Source organism: Paroedura picta, chromosome 6 (genome assembly GCF_049243985.1).
Source record: "Paroedura picta isolate Pp20150507F chromosome 6, Ppicta_v3.0, whole genome shotgun sequence".
Taxonomy (NCBI): Eukaryota; Metazoa; Chordata; class Lepidosauria; order Squamata; family Gekkonidae; genus Paroedura; species Paroedura picta.
Window position 1 is genome coordinate 70,162,436 of NC_135374.1, and position 27,664 is coordinate 70,190,099.

General features: G+C 39.4%; 2 protein-coding genes across 5 annotated transcripts in view; one reads left to right on the forward strand and one right to left on the reverse strand.

Moving 5' to 3' along the window:
- Positions 1-27,664, forward strand: part of TASL (TLR adaptor interacting with endolysosomal SLC15A4) — an 80,850-nt gene that overhangs the window by 31,049 nt on the left and 22,137 nt on the right. The gene's annotated exons all lie outside the window — the stretch shown is intronic.
- GK (glycerol kinase) overlaps positions 1-27,664 on the reverse strand; it is a 40,275-nt gene that overhangs the window by 10,709 nt on the left and 1,902 nt on the right. Inside the window, exons 2-20 of one of the 4 annotated variants that reach the window (XM_077342979.1) lie at positions 25,586-25,659; positions 24,672-24,778; positions 23,829-23,906; positions 22,954-23,033; positions 22,150-22,287; positions 21,528-21,637; positions 20,788-20,854; positions 19,209-19,226; positions 17,579-17,614; positions 16,380-16,447; positions 15,418-15,460; positions 14,525-14,605; positions 12,224-12,302; positions 11,563-11,659; positions 10,929-11,013; positions 7,862-7,982; positions 6,474-6,617; positions 4,906-4,986; positions 1,137-1,223 (exon numbers count right to left, since the gene is read on the reverse strand). In XM_077342979.1, the coding sequence (XP_077199094.1) occupies positions 1,137-1,223; positions 4,906-4,986; positions 6,474-6,617; positions 7,862-7,982; positions 10,929-11,013; positions 11,563-11,659; positions 12,224-12,302; positions 14,525-14,605; positions 15,418-15,460; positions 16,380-16,447; positions 17,579-17,614; positions 19,209-19,226; positions 20,788-20,854; positions 21,528-21,637; positions 22,150-22,287; positions 22,954-23,033; positions 23,829-23,906; positions 24,672-24,778; positions 25,586-25,659 (1,594 nt within the window). Of the gene's footprint in view, positions 1-1,131; positions 1,224-4,905; positions 4,987-6,473; positions 6,618-7,861; positions 7,983-10,928; positions 11,014-11,562; positions 11,660-12,223; positions 12,303-14,524; positions 14,606-15,417; positions 15,461-16,379; positions 16,448-17,578; positions 17,615-19,208; positions 19,227-20,787; positions 20,855-21,527; positions 21,638-22,149; positions 22,288-22,953; positions 23,034-23,828; positions 23,907-24,671; positions 24,779-25,585; positions 25,660-27,664 lie in introns of those variants that run through there. The other 3 variants (XM_077342982.1, XM_077342980.1, XM_077342981.1) reach the window with 3 other exon arrangements.

Below are 27,664 nucleotides of genomic sequence, written 5' to 3' on the forward strand. Positions count from 1 at the left end.
GTCTCCAAACCCCTTACCATCTTTGTTGCCCTCCTCTGGACACGTTCCAGTTTGTCAACATCCCTCTTCAACTGGGATGCCCAAAACTGAACACAGTGAGGCCGAACCAGAGCAGAGTAAAGCGGTACCATCATCTCCCGTGATCTGGACACGATACTCTGCTTGATACTCCGTTTTATGTTCTTATGGTGGTTTGTGCATATGCAAAATAATTCTTAAAACTGACCAGCCAGAACATTTCCATTAAAAAAACAAAGAACAAAAAAAATCCTCCTTAATTGCTGGCTTCAATTCACATGTACAGGACTTTCCCTTTAAGGGTGTCACTATCACTCTTGTGCATGTAGTAACTTTTTTTGTACATGTACTTGGCTTAAATTCTAAGCATTTGCAGCAGAAGGTGCTGGTGTAGATAGATTTTTCTTATCTCCATTCCCCATCTGTTGTCAAAAATACAGCACTGGAGGTTATTGGTGGAGTTAGAAGAAGAAACTCCATGGATTAAAAGCCATGCAGAACAGGGAGTTGCAGTAAAGGAGGAAAAGAAGATAAAAAATTCATCCCTCCTGCTTTGTGTGTCAGCTGGGTGTCTACTACCTGCTGCTGGTTTCGGATGGTAGAATGGAAGCACGAGATTCTAATCAATATCCTCTCTGCAAAACTGTTATAAATGATATAGTATAAATATATATATACTGAAAGAGTGCTATGCCACAATTTTTCCAAAGAGCAGGTAAAAAGTAAAAACCTGATTTTATGATCATCAAGATAAATTTTGGAAAGGCACAGGATTTTTTTTTAACAGAAGGCAGGGGAAGGGGAACATTGCTTGTAGTGCTATCTATTACAGCAACAGCAACTGTATAGATGACAGTAGCATGAGGGAATATTTTACAATTCAATTATTACAGATTGTTTTTAACATTGTGATGATTTCCATTGTAAGTCACCTTGAGCAGGACTAAGAAGCCGCAGCACAGAAGTGCCCAAAACAAAACAAAAGTCTTAAATGTTTCTTTAAAACCAGTAGGTACTTGTACCCTGACTGTTTCTTCACATTAAAAAATGCTGAACATTTTTAATAGAAGCAGACACTCAAACTAGCAGAAATACCTTGTAAAAATAATAAAACTAACCTGAGATGTACTTTGCTCCGATTAACATTAACAGGCTACTCATTACAAAGAAGCCCAAAGGCAGACTACAGAAGATACTAGTTTCGCCTGACGTCATTCAGGAGAGGTTCCAATCAAGCAAATCAAAAGAGAGAAACATGTAAATTGCACTTTTTAAAAAATTATGTGAATAGTAGAAATATAAGACAGCAGCAATACCCGCAAAACACTGAATGCACAGGGATAATTAGAGATGGACCAGGCCTTTGTTGACTTTTATTGTGTTCAGTTATTTATGCAAAGTCAATCTCTAATTCTAATCAAGCAGATAATACAGAATTTCAAAATAAAGCTAATGGAATTTGTTTCCTGAAGAAAGTTAACAGGATAGATTATTAAATTAAATACTTATATTGAATTATTGAACACTATGGAATTACTAATACCTATGTGATGCTCAATAGCTTCACATAACTAGTTCACACGGTCACCCAGCCAGGAATTCAGCATAAGTGGTGATGGAGCAGGCATATATGTGCTTCTCTGTGAACACACATGTTCAAGCCAACATATGTCTTTCATAGGCTTATAACACAAGGTTTTTTTTTCCCCTTGAAAGGAAAAGAGGGTAGTATTACATGAACATTTCCAATATACATTCTTATACCCTCATCATATGCTATCTTACAAACCAGTGAAACACGCCTGCTTCTTCATCACATGTGGTGCATCTGTGGCTGGACAAAGTATGCAGACTAGGGTCAAAAGTATAGGGCAGCTAGTATATCTAACGATGACTGTGCTAAAACTGTGCTAAAACTAAAGCCTATAGTATGCATTTAAACTTGAATCAATGTGAGATTACAAACAGAATGATTAGTTAAGCAAGCATCAAAATAGTGAATTATTGCATTTACTTCAATGGTTCTCATATTTCCACCTTCAAAGGATGGGAACTAAGACTTATTCCTACTCTTCACTTACATTCACTTCATTATAAGAAATAATACACTGTTTTTGCAGCAAAATGTATTTAAAGCTTGCCTAATATAACAATTCTAACAGTGTCTCAAAGTCAAACCGCTTGGAGGTACAGAAACAAACTTCTTACAAATTTGTTGTTAGGTGCGAAGTTGTGTCTGACCCATCGCGACCCCATGGACAATGATCCTCCAGGCCTTCCTGTCCTCTACCATTCCCCGGAGTCCATTTAAGTTTGCACCTACTGCTTCAGTGATTCCAGCCAGCCACCTCATTCTCTGTCGTCCCCTTCTTCTTTTGCCCTCGATCGCTCCCAGCATTAGGCTCTTCTCCAGGGAGTCCTTCCTTCTCATGAGGTGGCCAAAGTATTTGAGTTTCATCTTCAGGATCTGGCCTTCTAAGGAGCAATATCAGAGCTGATCTCCTCTCGAACTGACCGGTTTGTTCGCCTTGCAGTCCAAGGGACTCGCAAGAGTCTTCTCCAGCACCAGAGTTCAAAAGGCTCAATTGTTTGACGCTCGGCCTTCCTTATGGTCCAACTTTCGCAGCCATACATTGCAACTGGGAATACCATAGCCTTGACTAAACGCACTTTTGTTGGCAGGGTGATGTCTCTACTTTTTAGGATGCTGTCTAGATTTGCCATAGCTTTCCTCCCAAGGAGCAAGCGTCTTTTAATTTCTTTGCTGCAATCCCCATCTACAGTGATCTTGGAGCCCAGGAAAATAAAATTTGTCACTATCTCAATTTCTTCCCCATCTATTTGCCAGGAATTGAGAGGGCCGGATGCCATGATCTTTGTTTTCTTGATGTTGAGTTTCAAGCCAACTTTTGCACTCTCCTTCACCCACATCAACAGGCTCTTTAGTTCCTCTTCACTTTCTGCCATTAGAGTGGAATCATCTGCATATCTGAGGTTGTTGATATTTCTCCCTGCAATCTTGATCCCAATTTGTGACTCCTCTAATCTCGCCTTTCTCATGATGTGCTCCGCATACAAGTTAAATAGGCAAGGGGACAGTATACAGTCTTGCCGAACTCCTTTCTCAATTTTGAACCAATCAGTGATTCCATGTCCAGTTCTCACTGTTGCTTCTTGACCTGTATATAGGTTTTTCAAGAGACAAATAAGATGCTCTGGTATTCCCATCTCTTTAAGAACTTGCCACAATTTGTTGTGCTCCACACAATCAAAGGCTTTAGCATAGTCAATGAAGCAGAAGTAGATGTTCTTGTGGAACTCCCTAGCTTTCTCCATGATCCAGTGTATGTTGGCTATTTGATCTCTAGTTCCTCTGCCTCTTCGAAATCATGCCTGTACTTTTGGAAGTTCTCGATCCATATATTACTGGAGCCTAGCTTGTAAAATTTTGAGCATAAGTTTGCTAGTATGAGAAATGAGTGCAATGGTTTGAACATTCTTTGGCATTGCCCTTCTTAGGGATTGGAATGTAAACTGACCTTTTCCAATCCTGTGGCCATTGTTTTCCAAATTTGCTGGCATATTGAGCGTAGCACTTTTACTGCATCGTCTCTCAAGATTTTGAATAGTTCAACTGGAATGCTGTCACCATCACTAGCTTTATTGTTGCTCAGACTTCCTAAGGCCCATTTGACTTCACATTCCAGGATGTCTGGCTCGTAAGAGAATGTTCTTACAAATAAACTCTCAATTATGCCACCAAAGGATGTAGTTTTCACAGGGCATGACTCAGAACATTAAATGTTTCTTATAACCATCCTCCAGACTCCTGAATTCAAAATGCTTCCACCCCCACTTCCCTTTCTGTATACATAGTTAGTGTGCGTGTTTCTTAGGGTGAGAGAATAACAATGGCAGAATGTAGGGATTGTTCCGCAATCTGCTATCCAAGGTTTTCCACGCTGCCATTTCTTCAGAGTGACTCAGCTTCAGAAATCTGAGTTCCTTTTGGGTTCTTGAAAGTCACTAAACTAAAACCCATACATTTGGATTATGCCTAGTACTTTTGCCAGATAAGGAGAAGTGTTGAAGAGCCTAATTTGGCAATACCTCCACAACCCCCTCGTATCACAGACCTGGCCTGATAAATTCAGCCGATCAAGAAAGCTGCTACTTCTGCAAGGGCACTTTTGTTCCTGTCCTCTGCATTTGGATTCTGTCCCAAACTTCTCAAGCTTGCAGAATCCCATGAGTCAGGAGTTTATAGTTCAAGGTTCAATTTTCACAATGGAGTACATTTAACTTTTCACAACAACTTTTTACTTTACATTTAACTTTTCACACACTTAAGTGCTCTCACCCTGAAACTCATTCACTAAGATAAAGTAATTTAAAGCATAAACATACTTCCTGAGGATTAAAAGCAACTGAACATAGTATTCAATAGTTCACTGGAGGTTTCAGTAGTATTTAGGAATGCTAAATACTACTGAGGTAACAAAACAGAGATAAAATCTAATATATTCTGAATAGAATTAAAAACCAATTTGTATATCTCTTTACTGGCAGATCTGATTCTGTTCAGACTCTCTATTCTATTTTTATAGGCCTCTTAATACAGGATAGCATAGGATTATTCTTCTTTTTCCATGTTCTTACTTTCCCTTTATGCGGCATATGCCAATTTCTCTTCTATTTAAATGTAACTGAATTTGACATGGCTTTTTCAGCATTAAAAATGTGCTGAAAAAGTAGGCTTATACTATATATAATAGTGAGGACAGTTTCTGGGTTTGTTCCTTAAAAGAAAACTAGTGAGAAAAGTCTCTTTTCATAACAATATTCAAAACAATATGCAAAAAACCAAGTGTATATGTAATAGCTTACCACCAGTATGAGGTTCTGAGGTCTCCCAGCCCATTGATCTCTTAACAGCTTTCTTCCACCTGGCATAGCGACATTCACTTTCTGGAACCAGAAGGAATATTTTCATTCCAAATTCTAATCTGTCACATTTCATAAGTATTTGTGATGCAGGAACATCAGTTGCCCAGTTGTTGTCCAGACAAAGGGTACATTGAAACAGCAACTTCTCAAACTCTTTATCCCATAGCTCCAGTAAATAAACAGAAGTGTCACAGGCAGACAGTTTACTGTCACACACTGTATGAGGCTATGTAGGCTGACTAGACAAATTGTGCTAGCCCCCATCAGCAGTATGAAACAGTCAAGAAACCAAACAGGCAGAGGCTCGGTGTACCTGTGACTGACCATCAAAGGTTAATGCCTAATGTCTGAGAACCTTTGAGTGACACTGTTCAGAGTTCTGTTGAGAAAGTCTGTTAAGGAATGACAGTTGGGAACTGACAGTTGAAGAGTCAGTTAAGCACAGACTATGAAATGGGAAGGAGGCTAAGAAAACGAATGGATCAAGGAGGATTCTCATTCAAGCCACAAAAGAAAAATAGCTTCTAGTAAAGATAAATGATCCCTGCCCAGTTAATCAGTGAAACAGCTTCTAGAAAAGAGGAGTGATCCTTGGTCTGTGTATAAAGAAGGATTTGGGGAACTTGGCAGTATTTTCCTGCCTTCTAAAGTTTACATGTCAGTGAAATTCAGATACCCGTGCTTGAGTGTTTAAGCTGAAACTGAAAGGCTTTTCTCCTCAGTTTTAAAGACGTTGAATAGCAGAAATACGTAGTTGTTGGCAACAAATTTTCTGATGTTTGCATGAATGCAAAGTTATCTCAGTTATCTGTACACCTCATAGTTCTCACCTGACTCCACCTGATCTTTTTTCCTCCACGTCAAATAAAATATGTTGTTTATTTTGAACTTTCAAAAGCTTCTTAGGTGCCATTCTACAAGCAAAAGAAGGTGATTTTGTCCACTCCCTCCATTCCCTGGGCTGGGCCAGCATCAATAGCAATATCTATATCATCACTCTATCTATATAAAATTAAGTGATTAGGTGGGACTGCCATAGACAAACAAATAAGAAGAAAATAGATAACAGGACTGCTCAACAAGAGAAAAGACAGAACTGAAAATCCCACTATTGCAGTGATTTTCAACCTAGGGATTGCAACCCCATTTGGGGTCGCTTGGCCTCATCCCTGGGATCAGGTTGCCCACCATCACCTCCATGCCAGGCAGTGTCAGCTGGATGCGGCGGTGGCCGGAGCTGGCGTCAGCGGCGGGTGGAGGCAGTGAAGCCATGGCAATGGCCACCTCCATGCCGCCTCAATTGTTGTGCGCAAGTGCATGCACCTGCACACACTACCTGCACAAGCTGCACGCATGCACACTGCTGCCGCAGCCACACCAACCGCCACCAAGTTGAGGTCGCCGAGCAGGTAAGGTTGAGAACCGGTGCACTAGTGATTGAGGAAAGAGGGTGAGATCATCATAGTACCCTTGACTACACAGATCAAGTATCAGTTTCTTCTCTTTACCATGAGGATTGATCTGTGGCTCAAATTTTTCACAAGTCACTGCTGTCAAGTCATCGGGATTCAAACTCCAGACTCCTACACCTTCTGCAGCTCCTGCTGCCATTGCTGCTCCCAGTGCTGTGGTTTCAGGCATGGATGGTTTTACTACGAAAGGAAGAAATGAAGGCAAAATGTGCTCTTGAGGAGATAAGAGTATACAAAATGAAAACACTGCAAATATAGCAGCTTAAAAATATTTTGTTCACTTTGTTTGAATTTTATGGGGAGGTCACCAAAACCAAAGGCTCACAGTAAAGTTTACTGAAATTCTTGCTGTGAAGGATATATAAAATAGATCTTTTGCCATCCAATCCACAGCTACACTGGATACCTGGGGTGCTGTTGGTACTTACATAACATTCCCACACAGACCTCTGAGAAAATTTGTATTTCCATAGCAACTACAGGAGTAGTAGCGACATTGCCCTATTAATAATAGGGGGACAGCCTCCCCCTTCTACCATAAAATGGGTAGGCTGGTGACATAAGTACTTTCAAGGAAGTATTCCTAGATCTTTGCTGCAGTGAAAAGCATATATGTAGCTGAAAGGGTGGACTGGTACTTCACACAGAGAGTTAATTGTGAACAATACTTCTTTGTGTATTAACAATAAAATGGGCAGATGGTATTAGTTAAAAATAATGCATGAGGTATCCCTAGATAGTTTTAGAGCTCAGCTTTTTCTTATAGCAAGGACTTCTCCAAACAGCATGGAATGACCTGCTATTTAATTATTTAATTTTAGGCCACTCCTCTCTAGCAGCAGTCTCAGGGCGACTGACAACAAAACTCCATACAAAAATATAAAGCATTTACATTAAAAACAATATTAATTAAAATAAAAACACCTTCCATCACTAAAACCTGGGGACAGATGACTGAAGAGGATTACAACCCAGCCTTGGAGGGAGGGAGTAGGGGGCCATTCAGATGTCATTAACTATTAGCCTTGGCTTCAACCATATCCTGGTGGAACAGTGCCATTTTACAGGCCCTTAGGAATTTTGACAGTTCAGAAAGGCCCTGGATCTCTGCTTGCAACTCATTCCACCAAGTGGAGCCAGGGCTGAATAGGCCCTGGCTCTGGTCAAGGCCAGGAGTACTTCTCTGAGGTTGGGGCCCACAAACAAGTTGGAATTGGTGGAGCAGAGTACTCCTCAGGGAGTATACTTGGAGAGATGGTTCTCTAAGATACACTATACTTGGAAGCATTTTAAATAACCACAGTAAAAAGAGAGGGAGGCAAACAAACCAAAGGAAGTTTAAATTATTTAGCATACATACTCTTTTTTAATGGTACAAATAGTTTTTACAGTAGTAGCTGTCAAAGTGACTCCAGCGCTCTTACCTACGGGAATACAGAGAATATCCGCTTGGAGCTGCATAAGAATCTTGTTGTTTGTCATTCCTCCATCAACTTGTAACTGGCTTAGTGGTATCCCACAGTCCTTATTCATGGCATCCAATATCTTAAAACAGAACCATTTATCATAGAAATAAAATCATAGAGTTGGAAGGTATCTCCACATGTTCTACAGACTGTTTTATGTATGGTTCTCTGTTATAATGTAAACCGCCCTGAGCCTCCGGGGAGGGCGGTATAGAAGTATGATAAATAAATAAATAATAAATAAAGGTCATCTAGTCCAACCTCCTGCAGAATGCAGAAAATTCACAACTACCTGTCCATGCACAGTGACCCCAATTCCATGCCAAGTTGATTCCCCCACCAAACCAGAACCCCTGGCCAGTCTGGCCTGGAAGAAATTCACTTGCCAATCCCAAAGTGGCAATTGGCATTTCCCTGGGCATGCAAAAAGGGCTACAAGAGCCAAGCATCGACACAGTCCCTTCTGCTCACCCACTTACAATCTGCCTAAGTTCACAGACAGCATTTCTATCAGATGACTATCTAGCCTCTGCTTAAAAACTTCCAAAGAAACCCACCACTGCATGAGAAAGCCTGTTCCATTGAGGAACTACTCTGTCAGGAACTTTGAGTCCAGTGGCACCTTTAAGACCAACAAAGACTTATTCAAGGCGTGAGCTTTTGTGTTCATGAACATTTCTTCACACATTTCATTGGTCTTAAATTGGACTCAAATTTTGTTGTGCTACTTCAGACCAACATGGCTACCCACCTGAAACTGTCAGGAACTTCTTTCAGATGTTTAGTTGAAAGTTCTTTTGAATTAATTTCAACCCATTGGTTCTGGTCCTACACTCTGGGGCAACAGGAAACAACTCTGCTCCATCCTCTATGTGACAGGCTTTCAAGTACTTGAAGATGGCCATCATATCACCTCTGAGTAGTCTTCTCTCCAGGCTAAACAATCCAAACTCCCCCAACCTTTCTTCATACCTCTTGGTCTCTAAACTCCTCACCATCTTTATAGCCCTCCTCTGGACTCACCCCTCACTTCAGTTTGTCTACATCCTTCAATTGTGGTGCCTAAAACTGAACACAGTACTCTAAGTGAGGTCTAACCAGAGCAGAGAAAAGCGGTACAATCACCTTGTGCAATCTGGACACTATACTACTTTTGATACAGCCCAAAATCCCATTTGCCTTTTTAGCTAAGCTTCATACGAGCTCTTCAGACAGGAGGGGAAAATATTCCCACCAATGCTTAGGAAGGTGCTAGCACCACAGTAGAAGGAATGTAATCTGAAATTGTAACGTCAACTGTTATTCCTAGGATCAAAATACCAACCTCAGAAACTTACAACTCTTAACCCAAGCCTGAGAAGATCTCCCTTCTATTCCTACACTTCTGATCTCAGATGGCTATTCTAACAAGTCTCCCTCTCCCTCTCCCTCTCCCCCTCCCTCTCTTCTTTCAAGGGCTGTGGTGCAGGAGTATAAGGATTTGCAGGGCCTGTAGCACCATAGCAAGTTTAGGGGTTTGGGGGCCTTGGCAGAGTATTATTATTTATTTATTTACGGTAATTTAGACCAAAATTTTAGAAGCACTACTATACAATAGCAGTTTGTAAAAGGGAAGGTAATACATTAAAAGGTTAAAAATGCATCAGCAATAAAACTTAAAACTTCTCCACCATAAAAGCCAACATTTTGAAGCATTAACTGCCGTTGATTTTACATGGATAAAATGAGCCATAAAAGCAATAAAACTAATAAAGCTGTTAAAATATAAAACAAAAGACAAGCTTAAGAGGAGTGCGATACATCTACTAACCAAAAAACATAAGAAGTTCTGTGGACCTATTATGGCTATACATCAGTGACCCATTATGGCTATACATGAGTGAGGGAGATCTGGCTGTGACATCTGTCACCCCATTGATCGCCAAGGTTGATTCAGCTGATCTGGCTGGCTAGGCCGGTGTCCCCTACCTCCCTCACCGCTCCATGTGCGTCCCTCCCGAAGCTGCGTGCTCGGTGGAAGAGGACGACCATCCCAGATAGAAGGAGTGTACCGTTCTTTGGTCTTGGCAGAGTACAATTATGGCAGGAACAGCCAGACTGTGGATGGAGGGACCCCCCCCCCCAAGGTGGAAAATGGTGTCACTCTGATTGTCCTTAAAGAGGGAAAAGGGGGGAGGAGAGAGGCTATGCCTTGATCCATGGAAGGTGAAGGTGCTGTGTGAGGCCCCTAGCAGTGTGGGGCCTATCACATGTACTACATGGATAAACCATCCCTGCTGTGGTGGTAACTCCTGTGACACTGTGAGATTAGAAAGAGGTCCCTGCATCTGCCTCCCTGGCACACTGTATGCTATTATAGTAGTATTCGGGGCACCAGGAAAAAAAAAACAAGATTTCTGTCACACTTTACTGTGACTACTGCAGCTCTTGGGACAGGCAAAGAGAAGACTCATCATCCCATCCATGTCATCACCACACCAAAGTTAAGCAACAGTGCATCCTCAGGAGATGCCATACTGTGGCAAACAATCTTAAAACTCATGGAGAATTTCTGCTATCTCCACATATCCCCCCTCCCACAACTCTCCAATATTATTTAGAGTGCTGAACATGCTCTAACTAGAACCTGGGAAATTTTGCCTGCTACTGAAAAAAAATCCTTATTAAACATAACAGGCATTTGAAAAAAAAAGTGGATATTCTAATTGTATATGTACATTTGAAAACTGTCTTGAGAATTATGATCAGAAAGAAAACAAATATTTACCTTTAAAAGAAATAGTAAAAAGAAGATCAGAAAAAAGGGGTTATGCTGGTGGGGATAAACTAGAATGGGTTTTATTGTTACTAAGTTTTTAATTTTATATTGTAGGCAGTCCTGAACAATTAGGAAAGGCAAGCTATAAATGGTTTAATAAATAATAATACATGTACATAAATAGATAACATAGACCTCTGTTTTAGAAATTAGAAATCATGTTTTTCCCCTAGGTCAGGGGAATGTTGATTATCCTTTCATACATACCTCTCGTGTCTGAAAGCAAACAGCCTCTAGTGCAGCATAGGCAATGTGTTTTTTGTTTGTAAACTGAGTAAGGCCACAGATAATTCTGTACAGAAAGGAGGAATCACACATTAGAGTTAATAGAAACTTCAGCTTTTTTTGCTAAAGACCTGAGCCCACTGTGCACACATTAAATAATGTACTTTCAATGTGCTTTTGCAGCTGGAATAGGAAAATCTACTTCTAAAGTGCATTGAAAGTGCATTATTTAACTAATGCGAAATGGACCCTAGAGGTCCAGTTGGAGTTTATTACAACTGTATTGTTAATATGCTTAGCAGCCAGCTTTTTGTTTCATTTTCTTTCTTTTTAAGAATATGGTAGCAACTCAATGCCTCTGTGTTGCACTGGTGAAAGCAAATTTCCTCTGGTGAAATAGTACTAGCAGCACCCACAGCATTCCCATTAGGGAAACCAAACATCATGTGACAAAGACACACCCAGGTTTTTGAATGCAGATCAGCCTTCTAGATTGTGTGTGTGTATGGCAGGAGGGAGAATCCAATTGTAAAGAGGGGAAAAGTGCATAGCAAAAGCAGTTTCATTCTATACTTAAAACTTTGTGTGTAATTTTAGCCGTATTTGAAAACCTTACCCTCTTGCACTGGGTTCCCAATATGGTGCATATAATCCTGAGAAAGCTGGGACAAAATAGCAGCCATAAGAAGTTCCCACTTCAGAAGCAAGCATCTCTAAAAACAAAGTCAAAGCACAATCTATCATGGTGAAAAGTTATCAGACAGATTATTCTAGTAAATACTACAGATCAGAAAAGCAAACATCACTGTTTTAAATATTTGCAATGCTGTGCGCAGCTTTCTACAGATATTTGTTCCTTTGATAATACGCCAAGTTTTTTCAACTCTTCACTTGGTACACACAGTCCTGAAGAAAAAATGCCTCAGTGAATTATAATCACAGCAACTTTTGCCAAGTGTTTTCTGTTCACACACACGGTACCATCAGAATCCTGACAATATACTTTAAACTTCATCTCCTGTTATCAAAACCAATACATACGTTTCTAATACCTATCCCTTTTAATTCCAATGTCTCCCAGCATTGCTTGCTCCAATATATTTCATAGTAAATTATTTTAAACATTTTTCTAATGCTATGTATACACCAGTTATAAATCTTAAAGTGATATTTAGAAGAAGAACTTGTTTTTAGTATCATAAATGCTGGGCAAGTAGAGAAGCCTCACAACCTTTAACTAAAACATCAAATACTTGAAGCCAATTATTCATACTCACCAATTTCACTAGAGGACTTTGCGATGCCCAGGTTGTCCCTCAACCAACGAACAACAGCACCTGCTATGGCAACAGAGCCCTAAAGCAGAGAACAAGTCAATGGTAGTTACGATATCTTCCTTCTTAGACCACAGAAGTTCAAAACATGCCAAAAAATTGGGACTTTTTAAATAACTCGTAACAAAAGCAACCTATAACTCAACTCCCAAAGACAATCTCACACACTCTAGGTTGTGGCAGTTGCACAGTCAGTCAGTCAGTCAAATGTATTGTATATAGGTTATGGCAAACATACAAACAAGCACAAAAAATTTGAGTCCAATAGCACCTTTAAGACCAATAAAGATCTACTGAAAGCATGAGCTTTCGAGTGCATGCACTCTTCCTCAGACAATGCACTCGAAAGCGCACATTTTGAATAAATTTTTGTTGGTAAAAACCTTTGTTGGTAAGGTGTTACTGGAATCAAATTTCGTTGTGCTACTTCAGACCAACACAGCTACCCACTGGAATCTATTCCAGACCAACACAGCTACCCATGGGAAACTACAGACCAGTGAGTCTGACCTCTGTTGTGGGGAAGATAATGGAGCAGATATTAAAGGGAGAGATCTGCAGACATCTGGAGGGCAATTTGGTGATCCAAGGAAGTCAGCATGGATTTGTCTCCAACAGGTCCTGTCAGACCAACCTGGTTTCCTTTTTTGACCAATTGACAGATTTGCTGGATCGTGGAAATTCGGTTGATGTCGTTTACTTGGATTTTAGTAAAGCTTTTGATAAGGTTCCCCATGATGTTCTGATGGATAAATTGAAGGACTGCAATCTGGATTTTCAGATAGTTAAGTGGATAGGGAATTGGTTAGAGAACCACACTCAAAGAGTTGTTGTCAATGGTGTGTCATCAGACTGGAGGGAGGTGAGTAGCAGGGTACCTCAGGGCTTGGGGCTCGGCCCGGTACTTTTTAACATATTTATTAAGGAGCTAGATGAGGGGGTGGAGGGACTACTCATCAAGTTAGCAGATGACACCAAATTGGGAGGACTGGCAAATACTCGGGAAGATAGAGACAGAGTTCAACGAGATCTGAACACAATGGAAAAATGGGCAAATGAGAACAAGATGCAATTTAATAAAGATAAGTGTAAAGTTCTGCATCTGGGTCAGAAAAATGAAAAGCATGCCTACTGGATGGGGGATACGCTTCTAGATAACACTGTGTGTGAACGAGACCTTGGGGTACTTGTGGATTGTAAACTAAACACGAGCAGGCAGTGTGATGCAGTGGTAAAAAAGGCGAATGCCATTTTGGCTGTATCAACAGGGGCATCACATCAAAATCACAAGATGTCATAGTCCCATTGTATACGGCACTGGTCAGACCACACCTGGAGTACTATGTGCAGTTCTGGAGGCCTCACTTCAAGAAGGACGTAGATAAAATTGAAAGGGTACAGAGGAGAGCGACAAGGATGATCTGGGGCCAAGGGACCAAGCCCTATGAAGATAGGTTGAAGGACTAGGGAATGTTCAGCCTGGAGAAAAGGAGGTTGAGAGGGGACATGATAGCCCTCTTTAAGTATTTGAAAGGTTGTTACTTGGAGGAGGGCAGGATGCTGTTTCCGTTGGCTGCAGAGGAGAAGACGCGCAGTAATGGGTTTAAACTACAAGTACAACGATATAGGCTAGATATCAGGAAAAAAAAATTCACAGTCAGAATAGTTCAGTAGTGGAATAGGCTGCCTAAGGAGGTGGTGAGCTCCCCCTCACTGGCAGTCTTCAAGCAAAGGTTGGATACAAACTTTTCTTGGATGCTTTAGGATGCTCTGGGCTGATCCTGCATTGAGCAGGGGGTTGGACTAGATGGCCTGTATGGCCCCTTCCAACTCTATGATTCTATGATTCTATTCAAACAAGCAATTGATCAACAACTATGCACGGTTGCTCAGATTTCCTTTGTTGGGGCAGACAGCAAGAACATTAACGTATATATCAGTATTTGTCATCACAAAGTTATGAACATGCAGGTATACATTGGCCATATTGACAGAGGAATCATTTATTCACATAACCTCAAAACACAGGTTGCAGCAATACAGCCTTCTTATGCATATAGCTGTAGGCTAACTATAGAAATCATGTACACAGAGCAATCAAGCAAAAATAAACCACCTGCTGACTTTTCTTGGTGCCACAGAACCTATTCAGAAACACCTAATCCTAACCAGCCTAGGCTTGTGGCTATCCAGGGAATATATTCAGTAGGGACAAATGGAGTATAGAAAAGTAATTATACTTACTTCCAATGCATAGCACACAGGTTTGTCTCTTCCCAGTTTGTAAGCCACTGTGGTGAGAAGGCCATGTTCAGACAATGCAGGCTTTAGAAAAAGAGCAGATTTTTTTTAGCTATTTACTTTAGAAGTTTAATTGCTTCTCAAATATATATGAAAAGTTAATGCATAAAGATTATCCATAGTTTAGAGATGTAAACAGACTTTTATCAATAATTATACAATAAATGGTTCAGGAGAGCAATTTTGACATTTTACATATCAAAAACCCAGATATACAACTTTTTCTGGAAGTCGCAGTTGACAAAAAATTTGTTGTGGCAATTATCAAATTAACTTTTATACTTTACAGTTATCTTAAAGGCTATATAACTTAATGCCAAAGAAAATGTTTAAGCAGTGGTTTAATATATGAACCTTTTGGCTTCAATGATAGACTGCATTCAGACATTAAAACAAGCTATAATTAAATTGCCAGTGGCTTTGAACAGAGCATGTTGCCATGGTCACATGCCCCTTTCTCTCCTCTCAGTTTCTTCTTCCTCTCATTAACAGAGATCATTGAAAATGTCCTGATTTGATCAAGTTCCTCTTTGTTCCAATGCCTGAATGGAGCTGTTTTGGCCAGCTGGGATTTGTTTACTCTCCAGAATGAGGATTTAATTGAGGCGGGACTTGAGAAGGGAGGGCAAATATAGCAACAAGCTGTGTTCATGCCTAACTGCAGTTTAATTACTGTTTGTCATGACCTCTGAATGCAGTTAAAGGCGTTTGGAATATGGCAGGAATTGGAAAGATAATTTTCTTTTATTCCATAAGTCATATCCAGAAAAAGCTTAGAGAAAGTAGCAACTTCTCATGGTTTCAAGTTTTCCAGTTGTTTTATTCACAACACTAACCTTCTGGCCTGTATTGCAGAGCAAGAAGCAGCCAGTCCCATATCTACAGTGGAGATGACAAAGTCATAGATCTACTTCAAAACAAGAAGTAAAGATGCATTGCCAATATTATCTATGACCAAGCTGTACACACATACCACAAAGTGACTTGATACACTCAAACTGTAGCCACAATAAACAAATAGTTAAAACAGTAAATGGGGCATTATCTGGGCATGGAATTGGGGTCACTGCGGGCATCTGAAGTTGTGATTCCCTGGATTCAGAACTCTACTTCAGAAAGCTACTTTGGTACACTATTCACCCAACAGCTGGTATTTCAAATAATGGGCTTTTTCGCACACTTAAATTAAGCCTGATTTTCTTGCCAGTTGATCCACAGTCATCTGAATGAGTCTGGGCAAAGTTCTTCCACAGGTCTGCCCTCCCCCTGTATTACATTTTTGGAGTCACTTTATTTTTTCCTTTGTGTGCCTTAAATAGGATTTTCAAGGAAGTGTGTTGTCATCATTAGTGGCATCATAGCACATGCCCATTTAATTTGGGGGGGCATAATTGTATTAATATATTGTTATAGCATTATAACAATAGGTTTAGCAGGCTCTTTAACTTCCCAGCTTTTTTGTTTTTAAAGTAAGGATCTATCCCCTTCCTTTATCTTCTTTACTTCATATTTCAATGCGGGAAGAAGCTAGAGATTTAATTCAGAGAATCTCCTAAACCTCATTACAAGTATATTTTATTGCCTTTAAAAAAATACCTAAAATGAAACCACTTGACTTCTGGGTTGGGGATGAGAAATTGGTTTGATAATGACAGTCCAGTCTTTGCAAAGTGGGCTGGATGTGGGTAGAACAACAATTAAAAACATGGAAAACATTTCATACAGGAAAAAAGTGTTTCTCTTATCTAGACTCAGTATAAAAAAAGAATAATGTTCTTACTTCTTACATTAAACTTACGTATTTTTTGCTTGCCCATTCTTGAAGCACATTTGTCCTACTAGAGCAGCAGATTGGTCTCCTAAGCACTGAAAGGAGGAATACCACAATTTTCAGCCAAAATCTCAGTATGTTTACTCTGAACCATATTGGGAGTTTGTTGAGTTTTGATAAAACTTCTGTCCTGTTGTCATATAAAACCTTTTCTATGAACTAGAACACTTTACAGAATTTGATTGACTAGACAGTCTGTTTTATGTATGGTTCTCTGTTATAATGTAAACCGCCCTGAGCCTCCGGGGAGGGCGGTATAGAAGTATGATAAATAAATAAATAAATAAATAAACAAACAAACAAACAAATAAATAAATAAGGGGGCTGAAGAATCAGAATGTTCAGTTGGCAGTTGACTGGCAGAGCATATCACACCCACTCAGAGGTGGTGGTGTCTGGATTGCCCCATCCTTGCTAACCTTATCCAAGGCAGCATCAACCACTGCTGCCCTCAGCTACAGTCTGTAGTTGTGTTCATGAAGTTTAATTATAGCTTGTTATGAAATATGAAAACTTCTACAGCCAAGAGAAGTTTGTTATTCTGGAGAACTGAATATTCTTGTGACAAGTTGTTCCCAGGGAGTCAAAAGAAAACATTCTAGCTGTTCATATCTTCAATTTCAAAGGGGCATCTCACTGTCCACACATACTCACTGGAATCAACTCAGGACATAACTACAAAACAATACACCTTTAGGCAACATGCCTTATGAACCCTGACTTTGGAACTCCCACTCTCAGGAGTTGATAACTACTTCCATAAAAGCCTTTTTGAACTTTTCCATAAAACCCATTTCCAGATAGCTTTTTGAGTAAGACCTATAAAAACTGGGTGACAAGGGAGGTAGAGTTGCTAACCTCCACCAGGTAGGGTCTCAAGATCTTCTTGAATTACGGCTGATCTCCATGTTACCAAGATCACTTCCCTTGAAGAAAATGGCAGGTTTGGAGATTGAACTCTATGGTGTTATACTATGCTGAGATCCCTTCCCCTCCCCAAACTTCATCCTCCCCAGGATCCACCCCCAAATCTCCAGGAATTTCCCAATCTAGAGTTGGCAGCCCTAAAGGGGAATATCACAACTGAAATACTGTATAATAGCTCTCCATATTTGTTCCAATTTGGTTGTCCTCTAATAATTTCATGTTGGTTTTAGGAAACTCACCCCAGAAATTGGTACTCCAGTCAAAGCTCCAGAATTCTACCAATGAAGACAGAAATTTGTTAATTTAGTCCATATCTGTTTCTCAGCTATACATTTTTCCAAACAATGAAATCTATAGTCATTTGGAAAAGCATCAGGGCCATAGTAAAGTAACTTTAATATATCAACTACTTTAAAGTAACAATAAGTATTTCTTATACATATATTAAGACAACCTTTCAAAAGTAAGATACAAACCCCATTGTCATAGAAGTGGCAAGCTTCATGAAAACTATTCAAGGAGAAATCATTTTGCTATGTTATGATCTAGAAATCCAGAGTAAGCATATACTTATCTACTTATTGTATTATTAAGGACAGACCATTTGAAGTCCATTGTAACATGAATAACTAACACCCTGTCCTAGTATGTTTTTTTTTAAGAGGAACAAAATCATTTCTGCAAGTTGTTTAACTTATGATGGGGGAAAGGACATGCAAACAAAAACATCACAAAGGGTACTGTTCTGAAGTTACAGATATATGATCACATGTCTCTGAACGGTGGAATCATCACTAAGGTTGAAAGAATATGATATAACTTGCTGCGATTTAACAGGAAAAATGGCACTAGGAAACCACATCAAAGAACAACTTTGCTCTGACGCAACAGATGTTTAATTACATTCAAATTGAAACTGGAGCACAAAAAACCCAAGAGACCAATACCAATTTAAATTTCAAGAATAAAATATTCAGGACTGCAGGACATTTGTAGCTGGGCCAATACACAAACATAAAAGTGGCATAATCTTTCCTCATATGGCGCAATAGACAATCACAGACACCCGCCTCCCACAGCTTTGACCATCTCTCTCATTCAATGTAGTTAGCAAGTTAAATCGTTTCTCTTCTCCATCTACCTTTTTCAAAAAAAAAGCCAAATCAAGTCCTATCATCTATCTATTTATACAGTATTCTGATACCATCAGCATAGTTTTAAATGCAAAACATCATCATAGTGCGTTTAAACACGAGTGACTGTGAAAGAGCATTAGCTGGAGAAAATATACGTGATCTCATTCTGAAAAAGTATGCTAACAATCTTGTGAAAGTACATGATTCTGCAGCTGTCATTTCCACCCCCTCCCACTTTCAGCAAGACACTTGAATAAATATGCCACTGTGTTCTTGTAAACAGCCACACAGACTAACATTTAGTACTCACCTACTCTTCCCCCAAACAAATACTGCTTTTCTTCTCAGTTCGTGCAACAGTATAGCAAAGCCATGCATAAAGTGCAGCCAGTGCATTTCCATTTGGGGATATATTTTCCTATGCCCAATTTAACTGGCATTTTCAGGTTAACAAGCTAGCATTTCTAGTCTCCACATTCTTCTTTGGAGCTCTTGGCTAACATTTGTCTTGCAGAGAAGAGAACATACGAGCAAGCATGTTAGTTCTCTCACATGTTCAAACATTTAGTGGAGCAAATTCCTCAGCAGCACTTCAAATAAAAGCTTCTACTTCAGAAGAGGTCATTTGACAATCTGGAAAATTATGAGGAGCCCCTTGAGGAAATGCACTGTAACTGAGCAAACTGGAAGGCGACAAAGACTGGTGGACATCCTAACAAAATCCTCTACTCACCAGGCTAGGGGAGATTTTCTATAGTCAGCAAGAAAGGGAGTGGAAAGGGAGAAGAGAAACACAAGTTCACAAGTTTCAGATCCTACTACACTATCTTCATTCCTTTGAGAAATTGCTTCCTATGTAAATTTATGTTGTCCCAAGGATAAGCACCAGATTCTAAAGGCATCCTTTGATGTAAACATTCAAAAACAAGTTTATAAGTTGAAGTGTATAATATAATGAATTTTCTCTTGTCAAACACAGAATTCTCCCCCAACACCATTAATGATGCCAAGAATGTCAATTTATTATGGGTATTTCATTTTGAGGAACAAAGTGCCAGGTAGATAGAACATTATCTTCTGATACCATTTTTATTGTGTCAATTACTCACAGATTTCATTCTTATGAAGATCCTTCAAGTGATTTTGCCATGATTTAGATATGCATTGTCCACAAGAACATCCCACATGGTTGAGCTGTGAAGAATGCCTCAGTCTGCACAATCTTAAACTGTGCAGGAGACACAGCAGGGTTCTTCACCAGCAGCTTCCAGGGCAAGCTGAGCATGAGTACTTGCAGGAAGGCTGTTTTACTTTCCCCAAAACTCTTCCAGGGTTTAGAGCACTAGTATACTATTTATACCAATCCATGGTCTATAACCTTCTACAATAGAAGCTTACATGCATAAATCCTATGAGATTTATATCTACCTTAGCTGAGAGGAAAGCATCTCTCTAAGTCCAAATTAGGCACCAGAGGGAAGATAAAGCAGTCTGTACCATGGGGTCAGTTAGCATAAATTGAGAGGTTTATAGCAAAAAAGGATGGAAATGAGGGGGGGATTTGCAGGGTTTAACCCCCCCCCCCCAACTAATAAAGATTTTTCATTCAGTTACAGTTCTCATCACACTTCTAGTTTTTTCCATGTAGGCACATACTCATTGGTCAACCTCTATCCTCTCCATACTTTTTCAACAGTGGAAAAGCTAGTTTGATCCAATGTGTTGCAACTCTAACAAAAAAGCCAAACGAAATCTCATGAAATGTCCTAAAATCTCAGTGGCGACCTGGTCAGAGGTGGTTTGGAGTGTAAAGTCCACCAGCCGTAGTTCCCACTTCAATCCCACCCACCCAGCCACTTCCCTATCCAACAGTGATTGGGATGGGGGAGAAAACATGCAGGCCACACTTGCCACTCCTAGCTCCCTCACATGGTTCAAGGGAGGCAGCAGGCTGACTTCTTCAGCATTCTTGCATATGGAAGACAGAAGAGAGGATAAAGCAGGGAAGATAGGATTTCCCTTCCTCTATGAGTCCCTCATACTATTACTTTATATGCTAGTTGAAAATCCATGCAATTCACAGCAACCCCCCCCCCCCCAAACATAAGAATCACTGACACAAGCAATTATAACTTCATTAATGTATTTTCTAAATGATGGAAACAATGAAAAAATTTAAACTTTCCACTTTCTGCTAAAAACATTTTCAAAAGTAGAAATTGCTTGTTTTTTATCTCACCTAAGTAGGCCCAATTCATGCAATTACACTAAATTCATTTCAGAGAAGAAAAAAATGAAACAAGAACACATACCATTAGCCCATATATTTCTGATGAACTCCGCACTTTGGGAAGTATATCTATAGGAATATCAAAAAACCTGGACAACAACAAAGAATTATCAATTGATTCATATCACAAGTTTGTTATTATTTCTTGGTAAAGATAATCAACTTTGAAACTTTTTAATTCTATTGATAAACTTAAGGCAATATTTGTATGGCTAGAAGCTGCTCGCTTATCCTTGTGGTAGCATCCTAGACTAACCCAGGGATTTTCAACCAGGGCTTGCTGGAGCCCCCCAGGGGCTCCCTGGTCTTTCCCCTATTTCCTGTCCTAATGAATTTGATCACAAGCTGTTCCTGGCATTGCCGTGAAAGCAGGGAACTGGCTGCTTCCATTAACCTGGGGGTGGCATTCTCACACGGCTACAGCACCTGGTAAAGGGGGTGGAGCCTGGACACCTACTCCTTTTACCCCCTTCTGAGTTCTCAGGCATGGCCAATTAACATGATTTCTGTCCCGGTTCCAGGGCCCCATGAAGAGCACCTTCAGTAACACAAATGGGACTAGAAAGTGTGATCTGCATAAGATTGCAGCTTGTTGGTTAACTCACAATCTTGTATATATTTGCCTGCCAGTAATACTGTTCTACTAAATGGGACTAGTTCCAAGTAACCCTGCTTAGGAGAAAGCTGTTGGTTTGGCTTTTGGAACACAGTAAACCAACCCTCCCTTTTCAGGGTTCAACTTTTTTTGGGGGGGCTACTTACTTGCAGAGTTCAGCATCCCATTCTAATGTATGGATATTGAACAGCATTGTTCTACTGGCATTGGTTACATCAGTGCAATGAATACCTCCATCTTTTCCACCCGTCAGACTCTGAATAAAAATAATATATCAAAAATAAAACCAGTCAAGCTAGATGTTTACCCATCACACCAGTATTAAAAGTTGAAAATCTTGCTGGTTACATTCACTGTTGCTATCTAAATTTGTGCAAAATGTTTGATTCTGTATTTAACAATATAAATGCAGAGCTGAGCATTGCAGATCTTAATTTAAGATGTGTACACTATACAGGACTGAGATACACATTTTTCATAGTTAAAATACTTCTGAATGTCCCTGTTATGGTAACTTGTACATCCTCTTGTGAACGCAACACTAGGTTATTATTGGCTGAAACCTGATAATAATTTAAAATATTAATTTTTGACCCTAATTTATGTTAACTTATCCAGTAATGTTAAAGGAAGGTTATGCACACAGGAAAGAAAAATAATTCAGATGAGGCTGAAGGTAGTATAGGACTGACACTAGAGTGAAGCTCAGAGAGGACTAAAACATGGAAATTTGCATACATGATTTCAACATAACCTACTGAGACATACCCATATCAGCCATGAATCAATAGTACCAAACATAGCTCTCCTCTCTTGCACTGCTTGTCTAACTTCTTCCACATTGTCCAGAAGCCAGCGAAATTTCACAGCACTGAAGTAAGTGCTAAGTGGGAGGCCAGTCCTACTCTGCAAGATTGAAAGCCAGTCAGGGGAAATATACATCTGCAGCGCAGCAATTAAACAAACTTCCTATCTCATATAAAAGTATAAAACCAAATCAAGTCCACTGTCTTATTAACAAGCACTTTCTGGTACTGTAGACTGCAGACATTCTGATATCCACCTATACATTCTGATATCAAAGGGATCAAGGAAGACAGTCTGGAGCTCTGCTACACAGCAAAATCCAGAGAACTTTTTTCAAAGGTCATATTTTAGGCAGGCACCTATATTTGGTTAGTAAATATAAAGGGCTGAGGGGAGCATTAGCACACCGAAAGAACAAACCCTTAAATTACACATATTAATAGCTTTCAAGGCAAGCAGTTTCACATAGTGGTTTACTAGTGTATTTTCTATTAATTCTTTAAAAAGCTGTTAAGAAACCAACACTCAAAGACAGTTGCTGCATAGCTGAAAAACTGATGAATTTACATTTAGGTACCTAAAGTAATATCTTCAAGTTAAATTTTGAAACAGTTTTAAGGAGTTTCAAATTTTAATTTGCTCAGAAGATGCTTGTTAACCTAGTTAGAACAACCTTCACAAGTAATAGTAGAGATACACTCTTCTATTCCTTCCTTTCAACACCTCACTTTAACATATACATCAATATGATGGAAACAATTTTACCTTTAAATAGGATTTATCATGCCCTGGAATTTTTTTAAGCAGCCTATCAACTGTAGATTGGGTCCTAAGATCGAGCCACACTAGAATCCAAAGACAAACATTATAAGAAGTAAAGATTGTGTTGCTGACTATTTAACTAACTAAACAAGATCAGGGGCCCGAAACGATGAAGGGACCTCCATAAATTCCATATCTATATCTGTCTATTTCCCTTACAGAACAAACAGCAGTGAGACTTTTTCAGGAAAATGATGGAGAGGGAGATATAAACCCACTTCCTTGCACCACAGTAACAATACAAGTTGGACCCATGTGTGCCTGCTATTAAAGGGGGGAAACTCCATTTACAAAGTTTCCACCATCAAATCTGGTTTAGTTCAGAGTCTGGCACAGTAACCCATGCCCTGGTGACTTCACAGTGCTGTAGTTTTGCAATTTCCTTGCATAAGGGCTTCCTGTAGCATTTCTCCAATGCTTGCTCAGGATATGGCAGAACACTTGATGCGCAAATGTGATTCTTGTGCCTACTTTGTATGATAGGTTTGAGGAATGATATAATGAATGAAGATTGTGCCATGTTTTGGTGGAAGTAATCTCTCCTACTGAAGACCACAGTTCCTGATTTGGTTTAGATACTTGAGATTCCAGTATGATGTTGTGAAGGAATTTTTTACAGCAAACGGCATTGTCACAGATTCTGCAAGTAACTTGCTTATTTTCTTCTTCTTTTTCTCCTATTTTATTCTCCCAACTATTTCAAGGAATTTATGTTTGCTTACAGTGGAATATATCCATTGTCATTAATCAATGTTGAATGTTGAACTAAATATAGAATAATAATAGATCAGCTCATATTTTGTAGACATTCTGCTTACCGATAGCATTATACAGTGGCTCTCCAGTTATCTTGTCCCAGACCACACTGGTCTCTCTCTGATTGCTAACGCCAACAGCTTTAAAACAAAAAAGAAACACTTCCTAACATGATATAATATACATTTTAAAAATATTTGTATTTTAATCTATATTTTTCTATTAGATCCTTTACTTGCAGCACAAAATCACTGGCTTGCCCCAAAGAGACCTCCATGCATGGGGGGGGGGCAGGGGAAGGAGGAGAGAAGAGGGTACCAACTTTCTGTTTCTGCTGCTCCTTTCACTAAATGCAGGAAATTATTCTTCTAATGGGAGGGGGGCAGAGTGAGAGAGACTGACACACAAATGGGGAGGCTAAAAGCTTCTGTTTAATATAGTTTTTTTGCATCATAGCCAAACATAGTATTGCACAAACAGTAATAAATTCACCACCTAATTTCCAGGCTGTTCCCACCCTACAGAACAGTATATTTAATTGGAGCATTTGAATTGTGTTCATTGGTACAAAGACTTCTGCAAGCAGAAGGGGCAATTTCAGTTGCTTCTTTCTCACTGCAGCCTCCTCAGCTGTGTGGCTTTGTTGACCACATGGTTCCCTGAACCTTCAGTGTCACCTTTTCGGGGCTTATAGGTAGGTGCTGAGAAAATGGAAGATGAAAAAGATCTGCCAGTGCCTTCTGCTGGTGATACCTAGAATCCAACCTATTAATATAATAGGTTAATACAGAAACCATTTAAACCCCATTTGAATTGTTATATAAGTTTTATTGCTAATGTTCAGAACTTATTCCTCTTGACCTTTAGAGTAAGTTCTAGAAACCTTTTAGAAAACATAGTTCTACCTTTTATGTTGTCAATGTCTATGTTCAATTGCTTCAATTTTTCACATGTTTTTTCCACACATTCATAGACGGATTGTAGAATTTCCTTTGGCTCTTGTTCTACCCACCTGAAAGAGAACAATAATCAGCAAAAAAGCAGAACAAATCTGGAAGCTAGATTTTACCGTTTATAAAGCATTCTCTATCCTCTTCACAGTTGATATTTTTTTTCTAAGAACAACAACCCTAAAGTACAGAGAAGCAGAGCTCAGTGCTCCGCACCTCAGTGATGTCTGAAGCACCGACAAATCCAGTTGCTGGAGTTTTGCTGGTGGTGCCTTGGGTGAGTGGAGCTTGGGTAGGAGAGGGAGCTCAGCAGGGATATGGTGCTATGGAGTCTCCCCTCCTAAGCTACCACTTCCTTTACTTCTGATTATTTTAGGAGACACAGGAAACTACCATATATTGCATGAATTCCTCCTACTTTCTATTTTTCCTGTTACAGCAAACCCTCAAACCAATTTCACACTCTTATAAGCTATTCCACTGATCACAATGGGATTACATATGGGATCCCTTGGTTAAATTTTACAAAAGGAGATGGCAAAGCAGATCTTTCCTCGGTTACTCCTTCATCCAATGTGCACTGTGATCTTCTCCTTAGAGGCTCTGGGTATTGTCATGAACAAAATATTCTGCCAGAATTTTGCATAAAGAAGTCAGTGAAACCATTCCCTCCTCTTCTAGTGGAAGGGTTGCTCACTTATGGATAGCAGAGGGAGCAGGAATTTTAAAATACACAACAGGAGTCTGGAAGAAGGGTGCAGTTGAGAATGATCCACTTCATCAACTCCCTCCATTAACTTTTTTGCTAATTCATCTAATCTCACTCACACACTGACAACTATTCAAGAATACAGCAGGAAAGTCCATACCCTTCCTTAGGGAATTTCTGTTTTAATTCCACTTGATGATGACTCAGCAGCTCAGCAGTGTTCGCATTAAAGACCTGCAAACATAATGCCAAAAAGAGAGTCACCAAACCTGTTTCGAAAACCATAGGGAGTGGCAGACAAAAGAAATCTGGCACCCAGTTTAAAATACGGTGACATTGAAGCATGTTCCACTCAGATTGGTGACCTTAAAATGAAGGTTACCTAAGAAAATGGTTTGATTAGTTGACAGCCCTAACAAAAGATAATTTTTATACATAACAAAATCAATCAAGTTGTGAAAACATTTAACTTTAAAAAGAAAAGCAAGCTACATTTTGTTCTATGTTGCTGTAAAAGAGAAACCTCACCCAAACACATCTTTTGAGAAAGCATCATGAGCAGGAACTTTTGATGCGTGAGTCAATCTATGGCTTATGCAACATATGAAAGGATTTTGGAACAATACGAAAGGGCAATTAACAAGCAAACATTTTCTGGAGCCCAAACTAAGGAGGATTACTGACAAGAAAGGATTAAGCAGACCTGACCCATATCACTACAAAAAAGGAGGAGGGAAGATTACATGATGGCTAGCTAGCTAGAGGATAGAGATTTAAAAAAAAATTAAGCTGGAGCATGAATGATCTGAGGCAGGTAAAAGTGGACAAAGACATCTAATAACTTTATCAATCCTTACTATTAACATTTCTAGTTGTTTTTAAAGGAAAGCAACAATATTCTTCAGTCTAAAATAATGAAAAATGATATTTGTGGCAAAATCCTCACTAGCATACCAGTTCAAAAGTGACATTAATTGTGGAAAGTAATCTCATATCTGTATTCTGGCTCTTTTCTTTCACATTAGCATCATCCATATCATTTATTGGGGGGGGTGCTATTGTTTCTTTTCTTCCAGTTTAACAAATTTAGCTCATTTCATACTTGGTTCCATTGGAATTTTTCTTTTCATATCTATTTCTTTATAACATTTGGTCTAAAAGAATATCATAATATGTTTATGGGTTTTCAGTTTAAGATAGGCATGCTGAAAAGTCTACCAAGGTTGGAATCAACAGAAACATACCCAGGAGTATTTTTAAAGCAGAGATGTCTCTAAACATCCCTAAAGCACAAGAAAGTAAGGAGATCTAACAGTTGTTAATTATTGCCCAGGGGTGCATTGAGCTTCTTCAGCTCCAATTTTAGTGCCTTAACTATTTCAAAAAGAAAGAGAAAGTGCTAAGCCTAATATTGTACTGAGACCATCACATTTCCAGTATAATATGTTGTACCACCTTGTGTATACTGTCAATACACATTCTAGCATAAAGGAACATTTCACAACCAAAAAGAACAACAACAAAGAAATTTAAATAGCTTGCGGCATACCTCTCTAAATAAGATTATGTGACGTACAAGTAGTAATGGCACTTATTTATGAAGACCTATGAGAAAAAAGTGCCAAATCAGCACAATGAAGATATATTCTGATGATGTCCCGGGCAGCCTCCCAGCCTAGCCTCCCTCAGAGAAGTTGGGGGGAAATGAGGGATGAATGGTAATGAAATATTAAAAGAAACAAAATAAATATCACACCAAATGCTAACTTGATGCCTGTATCTAAAGAAGTTCTACCTTGGATAAAACTTTGGTCTTAAAGCTGCCATGGGACTCAAACTTTCTTTTGATGTCTAAGGAGTCATCAAGTTGTTTGAAAGCGTAGGGGGAGAACTTTTTGTTCCTGTCCAGAACTCATATAAACCTCTTGCTGCACTGGAATCCTAGAAAGAGACTCCTACTTCCTACAGCACATGCTTAAATAATAATCTCCTACCAATTCAGGTAGCTTGATGCTCTAGGTCTTAAAAAACAACACAGCAAAACCTTCCCAAGGACAGAGCGAATGACAGACCACCCATTGAACAATGTTAAATGTAGCACATGTGGAAAGTCTACCTAGGGTTATAGATCCTGGTTTAGACAGACTTCGCAGCCTCTGCGTTGTAATCACTGTTACTTCTTACTCATTCACCTTTTCTGAAACAGAGTTCTGTTGCAACAGCAGGGACTTTGAACAGT